This window comes from Artemia sp. Qi Xiang Cuo, chromosome 12, assembly GCF_049724085.1.
Source record: "Artemia sp. Qi Xiang Cuo chromosome 12, ASM4972408v1, whole genome shotgun sequence".
Lineage (NCBI taxonomy): Eukaryota > Metazoa > Arthropoda > Branchiopoda > Anostraca > Artemiidae > Artemia > Artemia sp. Qi Xiang Cuo.
The window spans coordinates 72,722,723-72,737,571 of NC_142805.1; the positions used below are offsets into that span (position 1 = coordinate 72,722,723).

General features: G+C 33.5%; 1 protein-coding gene and 1 pseudogene across 1 annotated transcript; both read left to right on the forward strand.

Moving 5' to 3' along the window:
* Nucleotides 1–10,993: 10,993 nt before the first annotated feature.
* Nucleotides 10,994–11,661, forward strand: LOC148946486 (uncharacterized). Its single transcript, XM_089098219.1, has one exon. The coding sequence runs from the start codon at nt 11,002–11,004 to the stop codon at nt 11,659–11,661; it is 660 nt and encodes a 219-aa protein (XP_088954345.1). The 5' UTR covers nt 10,994–11,001.
* Nucleotides 11,662–11,743: 82 nt separating this feature from the next.
* LOC148946487 (uncharacterized) lies at nt 11,744–14,538 on the forward strand (annotated as a pseudogene).
* The last annotated feature ends 311 nt before the right edge of the window (nt 14,539–14,849 follow it).

The following is a 14,849-nucleotide window of genomic DNA, read 5'->3' on the forward strand; positions in this document are numbered from 1 at the left end:
ATATGTATATATATATATATATATATATATATATATATATATATATATATATATATATATATATATATATATATATATATATATATATATATATATATATATATATATATATATATATATATATATATATATATATATATATATATATATATATATATATATATATATATATATATATATATATATATATATATATATGACTTAAAGGAATTGTTAATATAGCTATTATAGTTTATATTGTTAATATAGTTTCTTAGTTATAATTTTGTGGTTAATATTTTATTACATGGTGTTAAGTGATTTTATCTTGATATTGAATATAATTTCTAATTTGGATTAAATCTTATATAAGCCCACTTTTGGGTAAGAGGGTCCCACATTTTTATAGGAATAAAATGGTTGGCTGTTGCTGTTTTTTAAGATTTTTGTTAGGTTACGAGTCATTAACTAGATTGTTGGCATATTTCATTTTTCTTGAGTACTAGATATAAGCCTACCTTGTGAGTTAGACACACTTATCCTAGATTTAAAGAAATTATAGTGTTGATTTGTTAAGTTCAATAAATCTTTGGTAGCCATAGGATGTTATTAGGTATAGTTAAATTGTTGAATTATATGTGTACAAACCATATTAACTATTATACTGCAAATGTTTAAAGTCATGCGGCAAAGTTTTGAAAATTTGCAGTTTCTAAAGGATCGTTCATATTTAATTCCTTTATTTGTACTTAAATAAGATTGATATTCTTTTTTGTTTATAGATTATTAAGGTTTATATGTTCTTAATTAAACTTTTATTTATTTAGCTTTGTTCAAAATTGTATCCTGTATGTATTATGAAAAGATAAAATTTCCTTTGTTTTTATTGGCCTTGAATTTTGAAACGGACTTTCTTTGTTTCAAACGGTCGCCATTTTAAGAATGATTCTTGAGGCGCACACACTGATTGATATAACAGTATAATGCCCTTATATTGTATTATAGAAGAACAGTAAGTTTTTTTTTATTTCTTATATTAGGATTCTTTTTAAGTTACTTTACTTTTCTTATATATTTCAGAATGACAATTTAATTAAGGGTTTTTGTTTTTGATTATCTTAACTGGCCTGTTTTCTTATTTTATTTATTTTAAGTATTTTCCATTTTGGATTGGGGTATACTATATTCTTTGCACATGGTCGTATCTAAAATTCAGCCATTATATAGGCTAGGCTATGTTTACACAGTTGGATTATTGTACATGTGATTTTTGGGTAACTTTATGTTTGGTTCTTTGATAAGAATTTTGACGATTTTCTTACAGTTTTAATGTTTACTGATTAGAAGTGCATAGCCTAATGTCCAAGATATATTTTATTGAAATTTATAAAGAATAACTAAAAATAGGTTAAAAAGAGTTTCTTTTGTAAATTATTTCTGATCATTTTTTTTTCTCATGAAAAGGGTTTTTGCCTTTTCATTGTTAATTGTTCAGGTCTTGTTAAAATAAAATATTTACAACTTAGAATGTTCTTTTAACTTATTAATTTTGCGATGATGTTAGTTAATATTCCGGAAGCCATTTTGTTTTTCTGATTAGCCAATCAGGATTTAGATACCCGTCGGCTGTTAATGCGTATGGTGAGGCCATTCTGATACTGTTTTTAAGAAAAAAATTGCGAGTTCCATTTTGTTAAATTATTTTACTTTACGGGATTTTTGTTAGTTATTTTGACTTGTTGGAATTGAATTTATTGTAGCTAGAATATAGGACTCTTTAAGGGTGACTTCATGTCATTTTCTAATTTTAATATATTTGGGGTCATGAATTTTAATTCAAATATTTGGTTGTTCTTCTCAGGATTATCATGCTTGTATATTAGATACTTTTTTAATTTGGTTGGGATATTGAGACTTTTCAAGGAGTTCGTAATATCCAATTTTCTCATATATTGGCGTATATTTTTTCTGCATAGTGGTTTCAGTGTGAGATTACTTAGGTTAATGCATGTTACTATGAAGTTTATTTGCATGTGATAATATAAAGAATTTGAACTTTTAATTCTTTCTTCAAAAGCTACAAGGTCTACACCTGGCTGCATTTTTGAACCAATGTTTTCGTCATTTTTATAGAGATCAAGGATTACTTTTCTTAATTCTTGGTAATCTTGTTCATAGAGATAATAGGTTACTAGACGAGATGATGATTCGACTCGGTTTTTATGAATGTAATTTTCAGAAAGGGTGCGGAGTAAATTGTTTTTTTTTTAGCAAGATTGTATCCCTGATCTTTAAGTATTGATAGGAATGTTAGTGGCCATATAATTGTGAAGCCTTGTTCATCATATGTGTGCCGTAGGTTTTCACCAATTAGAGTTTCTATTAGGGGGTAAGTATTTTTTGAGGATCTTTTAATTAACACCTCAAAAGTTTAAGACCAGTGAGTTGTCGGTAGCTGCATGATATGCCAGTTCCTGCAATACAAATTTCGAGACAGAATCGTATTCTGTAACAGTTTAATTATCACACAAAAAGGATAAATCTACTTCAGTAATATTGTAAATAATAACATATAATAAGTAATATTTTAATAGCATTCCACACCACCAGACATCGCTGTGGTAGAAAGATACTGGACTACACTTTTAAAACATACCCAATTATTAGGATAATTTTAGAGGCCTGGCTTTACATGTAATTTTGTGTATTTCTTATTGATGATGTAAGACTGTGCTAAACTCAAAAGAAGGAACACAATATATGCGTCATAGTTTCAATGTGTTACGCCCAGCTGTAAATCAGCAATATTTGTTTACTATTGTGACTGAATAAGATATATACAAGAGAGGGCCTCTTAACTCTCTTGTTCTACAATATCCTCGCAGTTCATGTGGCTTTGATGTCTTCGGGAGCAGTGGGGTTTAATTGACATCTCTTGTGCATCAATTGTCTTATGTTTGGGTCTCTTGTTACGTAGTTTTAAGAGCTTTACATAGTTCAATGTTAGCAGTGCTCTTATTGTTAGCGAAGCGAGAAATAACAGAAATGTTCTTATTTTAATGTTGTTACAGGAATTTGGTGAAAATAACCCATAATGACTCAACATATTCTAGTCTTTGGTCCTCATTGGTGAAGAGTGGTATTTGGGAGTAGTGCCTCCTTTATTTTTGCCAGTGGCACTGTGCCTTTTTATTTCTAATTTTGTTCAGACAAAGGCTTTTATTTCTTCATTATTTATGTTTGGGATTGTGAACTACAGATTTTTCCTTGAAAAATCATTATCCTTGGGCTGATGATGTTTGTACTTGTTGTAATTAGCGGTGTTTGCACGGTTGTCTCTTTGGTCACAAGTGGACAACCTTGCTTAATAGTTATGGTTCAAACATCCTGTAATAGTAGCTCAGTTCGGTAGCTTGAATAAATTTTTTTCGGTATTATTATAACAGGAAATATTCCCTACTATCGTTTTAGGTACGGTAAATAGCCACAAATCATTTCTCATATCGATAAATATTTCTCTTTTTGTGCTCACGATTAGGGCTTCACACGAATTTTGGAGGTCTTCCTGTTGTGATTCCTTTAGGAAAATATCCAGCACACATGATCCTTTTTTCACATTAAAGATAGGTAGCGTTAGTTGGCAAACCAAGTTTTTGAATGAGACATTCCTTTAATTCTTACGCATCTGCTAGCCCATATTTTATTCTGTCCTGATGGATGAGTAAATATTCTGCCTCTGGCACAATGCTTATCACCTTTCTCATAAAGTGGCATTAAGTGGCTGCAACACAAAACAACAAGCATAAGCACACAGCAAGCGATACAATGAAAGCATTACAGGCGGCACAAGCATATCATAACAAAGGTAAGCATAGAACACCACCAGCACCAAGTTTCTGCTTATGGAGAGTGGATTAACAACAATAAGGGAGAGACGTAGCTTTCTCTTGACAAAACATCTTACAAAAATTGAATCAAATAGCTCACACACCCTACATAATTGGTTAAGAAATCCAGCTATGTATAGAGGCATTGCAGATGAGTATGCCACTATTCAGAAGAAGTTCCCCGTACCGGCGAAGTCTATTGCACCTACTTTCCCCCAATCCCCTTCATGGAATTGGTCAATCCCCATAATAAACAATGATTTCTCAAAGTGGAATAAAGATTTAACACCCATTGCTTTTTTATGTAATATGCTGACGTCTGCACAACATACCTTGCTTTGTAAACTGTTAATATGCTACAAACACCACAAAATCTCGCTACCAGCCAAGAGCCTAGCCAACTATACCTGCACAGAGAGCATAGAAATCAACATGTATCATCTCCTAATTGAACTCCTAGAGTCTAAAGATCTACTGAAAGATATATGAAAATATCCAATAAATATGAGGCAATCAAGCCAGTAGCTCTGTAGCCCACAGAGTGAAGCAAAAGGTAAAGGGCTAAATAGTATTACTGAAAAGCCCCCTGCTGTTAAATAGAGGAAGGAGAAGGCCGGGGCTCTTTGATATTGGCAACTTAACCAGTGTTTCCACTCTAGGGATTTCCTCCCTAAAATGGGGATTTTTGAGGTCTTTTAGGGGTGAACTTTTTCATTTAGGGATTTGGGGATTTTTACAAGTCTTCAGGATTTTCTTAAGGAATTTCTAGGGTTTCGGCCCTAGAAAATCCTCTTCCGACTTAAAAAAGGAAAAATGGGGAGGAAGTAGTTTTCCGTCCCATTTTTCCAGAAATTCTGGACGCGCTATAAAGGGAGTTAAGGATCTTTTGCGCAGTCGAATCGGAAGTGCGTTATGGTGTTATGTTTAAATGCTTGCCTATTCTGGATAGAGCCTTCTAATGCGGGGCTCCCACGGCGTCAATAAAGTTAATAGAGTATTCCGCAAAGTTACATACCGTAAATTTCGTCCCGCTCACACATGAATTTTACCTTCCTGACCTTATGAAAATCTTTTGAAGCAATTAATTTGAATTATTCACACGTTCATTCTTGAGTATATCTGACATTATTTTTGATAACTTTTTCAATTTAATAAGCTAGTCTTAAGTTAGACGTTGTTTTCACTTTAAAATTTACTAAAGAAGGCTCAGATAAAAAGCAGCCTAGGCCCCCAAATTTTTGCTGGACTGTGTGATAAACACTTCCAGTAGGCTGATCAGTTATTAGGCTAGTTCATCAAAATTCATAAACACCTAGGCCAATTTGTGCTCATCTGAACAATAAAAAGAGTCTGTACCAAAATCAGTTCCTTACAAGCATGTGAATTTATAAGCTGGCCTAGGTCTGTATCAGATTTAACCTAAATCCTATTTATCTAGGCTTATGCAATATTTAATGATTTACATTTAGGAAACTGCGGTAAAATTCTAGCTTAGCTACACTTTGGTATCTTTGAAAGGAGTTAGGTCAGGGAAATGAAATTTTCAGGGACAGGTCCACAGACTAAAGTAGCCCTGTGTCCCAGGAAGGCACTTTGAAGTACCTACCTCCTCTACTCCCTCAACAAGGCAGTGAGATTTGATGACCCTAAAAAATCTTAGTGTTATGAACATGAAACCTTACAAAACAGATTTTCTGCTTAAATGAAGTACAACAAAACTGTTTTCAGCTTCACATCTTTGCTAAGTCCCAATTTATGAGGTTTAAGAGTTCTACAAATACATTTCCTAATTTTAAAAAACAAATGATTAATATGGCTTAAAATTTTACTGAAATGATTAAATTGTATTTTCAGAATAAAGACCAGAGAAACAGAAACTGGTATCTGAAAATTAAGGTAAAATTTTGTTTTGTCAAAATTTCAATAGGTTTTATAGACCTGTCAAGTAAGCAAACAAAAGAGCTTAAGAAATCAGAGGAAGCTTGGCAACACCATCATTTTCATAAACTAACCCCTTTCCAAGATAGTAAAAATAGTTATACTAGAATTTTGCCAAAACTGGTATTATTTTTATAGTGAACAAAGTGTTATATAGAAATAAACAAAAGATATATGCTACAGACAAAATTATGACACAATTTTGTGTTGCCTAGAAATTTGTCACACTCAAAGCCAAAATATAAAAACCATTTTATATTTCTGATGGATTGATCATTATTCATTTTTTTTTCTGATTAAAAATCTGGTATTTAATTTCAAATTTCTGGCCCCCAAATAAAGTTTTTGTGTTTTACAATACTTTTGCATCAACTAATGAACTTACCTCTAATGAAGCCCACGTAAACTTTCAGTGAAATTCAAGATACAGTGAGACACAAGTTTCAGCATTCATGCTGCATGCTTCCAAATAAGGTGTAAGATTACTATCTCAAAAAGTTTAGATTTGTATGGTAGCTAAATAGCCTGTGTGGTTTTTTTTAATTGTTGCAATAAGTTTAACAAAAAAAAATACAAAATGTATATGAAGGGGCAAAACATTGGTTTTCTGGGATATTGAAAGTGTGTATAGAGGGGGTGGGGGTTGGAGAGTGATATTGACTAGCTGAATTTGTCAAAACAGCTAGAATTGGTGGTAGCAAAGGATTTTTACTAGGTCATTTGCATTACATTTTACAGAGAGGGCAAGCAATGACATTAAGTGTATTATGAATAAATTTTTGAAGGTGTAAAATTATCTTTGGAGCATAAAAAAAGTCCAACATGCTTCTTATCGAACTGAAATGGGGGGGGGGGGGGGTAATGTTTAAACTTATGGGTTGCTTTATCTCAAGGAGGCTTTCATATCTTGAAGGTGTTTTCTGACTTTTAATTTAGAGGTAGCATGACAAAGGGTTTGAATCCCTTCTCCTATGAATTGAATGTAATGGGATCTGATTGAGTTTCGTTACCTCTATCCTGAGACTAAGGATTACAGATTTAGGAATGCTTGCTGTCCTCTGATTCTGATTCCCAATAGAAACGTTACCTAGTGTACACAAGAGATCTGGCTGGAACCACTAATTGATCAAATTCTTAAGATGCATGGCTTCAAACTAAATTCACTGTATAACCAATGGAATTCCTCCCATTGTTTTCTAGTTGCATATACACATATGTTTAACATTCCCTGTTCTTTGCTTTTTAGATCAAGATGGAAGAAGAAATTTTATTACTTTTGAATATGTAGTTGCTCCTGATATTACTTTTGAAGAAAAGGAGAGTTGTAAACAGTACAAGAAGAGTTTGGGTGAGGAATGTCTTCAAAGTTTCTAAGCGAAAAGTACAGGGCCCAGTTCACAATTTAATGAAAGAGTTGCTTTTTTCAAATGACATAATTCTATTTGCCAACTATGTAAGAATGTCCCCAGAAACATGGAATTTACTTCTAAGTAAAGTGTTAGCAAGATTAGAAAAAAAGACAACCAAAATGAGGAAACCTATCACTCCTGCTGAAAGACTTTGTGTTACTGTGCGCTACTTAGCAACAGGTAATTCCCAAAAGTCTTTGACCTATGAGCACAGACTTGGGCACAGTACAATAGTAAAAATAACACAGGAAACCATGGCAGCAATTATTGAAACTCTTCAAAGTGAGTATTTACCCACACCCTCTACAGAAACATTGAAGGAAATTGCTGATAAATTTCTTCATATTTGGAATATTCCAAATTGTTGTGGTGCTGTGGATGGTAAGCACATCCGCATCATTGCTCCTAACAATTCAGGCTCAACATTTTGTAATTATAAGAATTATTTTAGTATTGTCTTAATGGCAATTTGTGATGCTGATTACAAGTTTACCTTTGTTGACATTGGTGCACCTGGTAGTGGGAGTGATGGAGGTATATTTTCTGAAACAAAATTTGCCCAAGACTAGGATAATGGGACCTTCCCTCTTCCACCCAATGCTCTCCTCCCACAATCAAGAGTAATGTTTCCTCACTTTATTGTTGGAGATGAAGTTTTTCCTTTGAGGATGCACATCATGAGGCTATACCCAGGGAAATATTTAGCAAATGACAAAAGAGTTTTTAACTACTAGCAAGGGCCAGAAGAGTAATTGAAAACAGTTTTGGCATTTTAGCCTCCAAGTGGCAAATCTTCCACACACCAATTAATGCCTCACTTGAAAAAGTAAACCAAATTGTTATGTGTTGTGTTATCTTGCATAATTTTTTGAGAGTGAGGGATAGCATAACATCAATTAATGCACGATACATACGTCCTGATGAAATTGATAATGGTGATGAAAATAATGCCCAGTGGAGAAATTTCTCAAGGCCAGTTGATACATGGACTAACATAAGAAGAAGTAGTGCAAATAACTATACTGCAAGGGTGAGGCAACTTCGAGATGTATTCTGCAGTTACCTCAATGGTGTTGGGAGTGTGCCTTGGCAGAATGATATTATCAATAGACAATAAATCCTCAATTTTCTTTTCCTATCTGATTATAAACTTGTGCTACATACCATATTGTCTAGTTCTACTAATATTCAAATTATAAATAAAGTACAATATATTGTTTGTATAATTGTTTATTTACTCACAGGCATACTAAAACAAAATAAAGAATCATACTAAGTGGCATACAAAAATATACATAATAATAAATGCATATAAACATAAATATATATATATATATATATATATATATATATATATATATATATATATATATATATATATATATATATATATATATATATATATATATATATATATATATATATATATACATATGTATATATGCAACATGAGGTAGTCATCTAGTTAGCTAGTTTAAAAATAAAATATACCCTAGGAAGTATGCAAATGGCAGTCCACTTACTTCCTAGCATAATTATGAAAGTCAAAATTTCTCAAGATAGATGCTTGTTGCTTCATCCTTTTTGATGCTAAGTCTGAATATTTTGCTAGTACAGCATACATTTCTGCTTTTGCACTTATCTGCAAATCACTTGGTAAAGTCATTAAATCTTTTGAAATTGCCACAGCAAATACATCTGGAATTTCTTGTCCATCGTTTGACAGTTCTTTTTTATTTTTATTCCCCATTACCTCCACAACATATCCAATTCTTTGGGTTAAGCTAGTGATTTGCAAATCCAGCTCTGTAGACTTGGATTTCTTCTTGCTATTAGAGCTAAAAGAAGCGCTATTAGAGCTAAAATTAGAGCATATATATATATATATATATATATATATATATATATATATATATATATATATATATATATATATATATATATATATATATATATATATATATATATATATATATATATATATATATATATATATATAATATCACTGTTGCAAAATAACTGAGACTAAGATAGTAGAGGCAAAAAGTTGATTAAGAAATGTAAATGTTTTTGACCAGATCACTTTTATTTTGCTTTCAGGTCTCTAATTTCAAAATTTCAATTTAGTGTTGGATGAATATGTGGATCCCATATCTGTTCTTTTGAGCCAAAACGCAATCCAATAGCAGGTTGCTTTGTTTCTTAATCCTATTATTATTGTTAGTTAAATTACTATCTAAGAAATTAGTAGCATTACTAGCCTCTAAATTGATTTTTCAAATTCTGTAAACCACAAGCATATTGAAGTAAATTTTTACATATCTGATGAATCTAGTCATCAGTAGTTAAAATTGTAATATTGTCTCCCAGATCTGCTAAAAACACAAAAATTAACATTTTCATTTGAATTTTATAGACAAACTACCACACAGATCAGTAAATTGAAAAAATAATCAAATGTACACTACTTCCCCTAAACATTCCATTTTTTATTGTTAATACTCGATTTATCCTTTATTTGTAGTTTTGTTAATTTTTAAAATACTTAAAAACCTCTTCAAATTCAGCAGAATCCTTAGGGGGCAGCAGACCAACTTACAAGCAGGATTATGTGTGCTTGCTATTAGTTCAATTTTGATCATTTAAAACAAGTCTAAGTTTGTTTTTTAATTGTTTTAAAGCTTTAAAAAAAAACCTTTTATCAAGTATTTTGCAGTAGGTTGCATCAAGACATGGCTAATTGTAGACAGAGAAAAGCCAAGACAGATAGTCCAAGTAACTGAGAGGCAAGTAAGTAAAGAATAATGTTGTCATAATTTATAATAATTTATGAGTTGTTGTAGAAACTTAAAAAAAGGCTCATTCGATTGGAAATTGGAATGGCTTGTACCCTTTTTAATAGTCGAAAGTGATTGGAAGGCAACTAACACCCCTTCCAAGCCTTTTCAAACAAAGAGAAAATTGCAACAGCCTTTACGAACAGTCTGGGTTTGACAGAGAAATTCTCGTTTCTCTCAAATATCCTTACTGCGTAATTAGGCTTATGAATAATTATATGATTCATAATCCGTTGGTTTGTGCCGCCAGAAAAAAGATATTGGGAGCAGGGGAAGAGATAATTCCAAAGGATTGGTCTTCCTTCCTTGGAGACTCAAAATGCAACTGTAACAACGATGTATATTGTAGATGCCTTTATTTACGACCAGTCATTGAGACAATTGAATTGATCTGAAGAACTGGTTTAGCCTGCCTACCAGTCCAGTGGAAAAGGCAGGCAAGCCTAGCAGCCCCAACCCCAGGGGTGCACATAGGGACCCCCCAGGTAAAGTATTTTTATATTTATGCCTGGCGCCCACACCTCTGATTTACAGTTATTAGAACCTTTTATAATTTATAATTCCTTAGGCCAGCCGGAAGATCCCTTGCCTTTTGCTGTTGGCTCGTAGCTTGATTAGCCTAGTTTGGAGTTCACTTTAGCCTACATCATGGGTGACAACTCAAAAAAGAGCTATAGACCACCTAGTCACAGATAGATGAGATCAGACTGCTCCATCCAATACAGTGGAGCTGAATCTATTAATGAGCAGATTACTATGCTCACCTCACTCATTAACACCCTTAAGAACAAGCAGAAGGTAATTGCAGATTCACTTAATGACCAAAACCTTAAATCTACTATGGCATAAGTTGTCAGTGAGGCACTGTCTAGTGAGGTTGGTTCTTTGGTTGAGGCCTCTGTTAAAAAACTTGCCTCTAGTCATCTACTTACTGCTTTTGATGCTAACAACATGGAAATTATTAAACAAGAGGTATATAATAGTCTTAAAATGGATTTTGATGTGCTTGTGGAAAAATCACTAAAACAATATGATTTGAGGATGTCAAAGCTTGAATCATCTCTTCATTTGCTTGACTCAGGTTTGTCAGAGTTGCAAAAATCTCTGAAGCCAATTCAACTCAATGTGGATCGTCTGAGCGATCAGTTTGACCAAATGAAAATTTCAAATCAGCTAATCCTATTTGGTTTCAAAGAAGACCCTTATCCAGAAGCTTCTGAAAGCAAATTTCTTGGATTTTGCAGTACTAGGTTTCCTGGTATTTCTTTGACTAAGAATGACATAGTTTCTGTTAGAAGGATTGGAAAACAAGGCTCAGGTTTGAAATCTCGGCCACTTGTTGTGGAATTTTGTAGTCCAAGAATGCAGCAGTTTATTCTTAGAGAAAAGAAAAGTTTGCAAGGTAGTGGTGTCTTTATTTCTGAGTCACTGACAAAGCCTAGACTTCAGCTACTTAACTATGCTAAATCAAAGCTTGGGAAGAGGTCTACATGGTCCAGGGGAGGAGAAATACTTACCAAGCTTTCTGATGGTATAGTGATCACTGTGAAAGATGCATCTCAAGTTGATGTTCTCCATCAGTCAACTAAAGCCCATCCAAGCCCCTCCTAGGACTGAAATAAACCATTTTTCCCTTTGAGCTCTGTTGGTTTTTTTTTTTTTTTTAACTCTTTACGTTCTAATTGTTTTACTTATGCTTGCATTTATGTTGTTTTACATTATTTTTTAAAACGATATCCATAAACAATTGATAACTCTTTCCTCTGGTTGCTTCTTTATTGTTTTGCCTTTTTCTCTACTTTGTTTTTGTCTTTATCCTTGTAATTGTTTGTTATTTTTTAATCTTTTTGAGCTTAGTAGCTTGTTATTGTTCTTTGTCTTGCAGGATTTTTTTTTTCTCTTTCTTTTCTTTGTTGCCTACAAGTTTCACCTTTTTAGTTTCAATTTACCCTCTGCTATTTCAGCCTGTTTGTTTGATATTTTGTTCATTTGTGAAGATATTGTGTGCATTTGTTATGTGTTGTAAATCTGGCTAATTTTTCTTTTCTTTTGAATTCTTCTATTCTTAAATCAGTTATCTTTGAGCAACCAAGTAGTGCTGGCAAACAAGAGGCCCACACACTTGACCCTCTTCTTGGATCTATGGTTAATTCCAGTTGCAATTATCACGCTACTATTGAATTTTGTGATAAAATCATGCCTTCTCTCTCTTCAAATAGTTGCTTTAATGTATTTTGTTTGAATGTACGTGGGATACGAGATAAGTGGGATAGTCTGAAATCATATTTGTGGTCTGATAATTCTTGCCCTTCTGATGCAATTGGTTTAACTGAAACACGGTTATCTGATAGTGAAAATTTAACAGCTTATGATATGCATGGTTATATTGCTATTGATGTCCCTAGAATGGTAAGAAAGGGCTCAGGGGTTATTTGTGTATTTATAAAATCTTATATTAAATTCAATAGACGGTATGACCTTGAATCCTTGTTTACTTCAGTAGTGTCCAATAGTAGGACTGTTTATTCTCTTGTCATTGATCTGAAAAGCCAGTTTGCATGTGATACTGTTTGTTTGTTTTATAAGCCCCCTCCTTTTCCAACACATCTGTTCTGTGATTTGCTTGATCAGCTTTCTGGTGCAGGGACTTTCTCTAAAAAAACGTATTTGTGTTTTGGGAGATTTTAATTGTAATATGTTAAATGTTGGATCAAGTGATGAATGTGACCATCTGTTTGATGTGCTTTCTTCTTCTGGGCTACTTCCTTCAATTTTTTTTCCTTCTCGTGTTGATCCTACAAGAAATTCTGCCACTTTGATTGATAATATTTTCATTTCTCATTCTCCAAAATTGAAGTTTACTTCTGGTCTTGTTTTCACTGATCTGTCTGATCACTTCCCTATTTATCTATCACTTTTTGTACCTAATACTGAGATTGCAGTGAATAAGCAAGGTGAATCTTCTTTTAGAACTTTTACAGATAAAGAAATTTCTAATTTAATTCTCAGTCTTCAGAGTAATGATTGGTCTAGTGTTCTTGAAGCTAATGATGTTGAATGTGCAACAAGTTTATTTGTGTGTCGTATGGGAGCTCTATTGGATAAGCATTTTCCTCTTAGGAAGAGACCAAGGAATTCTACACCCAAATACCCATGGATGTCCATAGGTCTGATTAATGCTACACATATGAAGGCGTCTCTGTTCAAGATTGTATGTAAAAGTAAAACACAGGATGATCTTCTGAAGTATAAACATTACAAAAATGTACTTACAACTTCAGTACGTGCTGCCAAAAAGCTCTATTTTTCGCTTCGAATCGATGAGTGTAAGGGGAACTTGCGAAAGGTTTGGAATGTAGTTAATGAAGCTATTTCTCGCATAAAACTCAAACAGTCCCCCCCATGTCATTAAAGGAATGCTGATGGATCTATTGTGGATAAAAATTCTTCAGCAAACGCCTTCAATTTGTATTTCACCACTCTTCCTTCAGTTCCCATTCAACCCAAGAATAGAGTAAGTAGTTTTCCCATAGCAGAAAAGTCATTTTTCCTTTCCCCATGCAGTGATATTGAGATTTATAGTATTATCTCCCGGCTTCCAAGTAGCCGTTCAGTTGATGGTTTTGGTTTGAGCAACAATGTTCTTTAAAAAATTGGTCAGTTTGTTTCTAACCCCATCTCACACATAACTAACCTCTCTCTTTCTTCTGGTGTTTTCCCTCATTTATTTAAAGTTGCAAATGTTTTAACTTTACATAAAAAAGATGATTCATCTCTAATTTCAAATTATAGACCCATTTCTTTTCTTTCTGTCATCTCCAAGTTTGTTGAAAGAGTAGTGTATTGTAGACTCTCTTCATTTGTTTTTAGTACTAACCCGACTGCAGGAAATTCTCTCATAACTAACCATCAGTATGGTTTTCGTCCCACTTTCTCTACCTCGTATGCACTCTCAGATGCAACAGAGTTTGTGCGTGTTAATCTGGACAAGGGCTTGTGTGTTTTGGGTCTATTTCTTGACTTTTCAAAGGCCTTTGATATGGTTGCCCACTCTGTTCTTTTGTCTAAACTATCTTCATTTGGAGTACATGGAGTCCCACTAGAATGGTTAAGGTCTTAACTGTCGGGAAGGTCTCAGTATGTTTCAGTTAATGGTAATTCTTCCACTACTTTGCCTATATTGAAGAGTGTCCCAGAGGGCTCTGTGCTTGGACCACTTTTGTTTTTAATTTACATTAATGATCTCGTTGATGGTCTTCATCCCCTTGTGCACTCTATTCTTTTTGCTGATGACAGTAACTTTTTCATTGCTGCAGTGGACTTGCCATCTGCCACTTCCCTAGCTCAAGGTCTTCTTGATAAAGTAAAAGATTGGTGCTGGTCAAATGGTATGACTCTCAACAGCCAAAAAAGTGCCATTGTACACTTCAGGACCCCTTTTCGTATGAGAGATGTAAGGGAGACAATCATCCTGACTTATGGGAATGATGTTATACCACATGCTGCTATGGTGAAAATTCTTGGTGTGTATCTTGACTGTTTTCTCTCTTTCAAGCCTTATATAACTCACACGCGTTCCCTCATCTTCTGCCAGTCTTCAATGTTGCACCGGGTTAACTCATTTCTTCCCCCAGATGTTATGCTTTCTCTTTATTATGCTTTTATATTTCCTTACCTTTCTTATTGCTGCTCTGTCTGGGGTAATACTAATAAATCTCTTCTCTGCTCACTTCAAAGAGCCCAAAATAGGGCAGTGAAGGCTACTTTTCTTCTCCCTCGGCTTTACACTTCCTCTGATC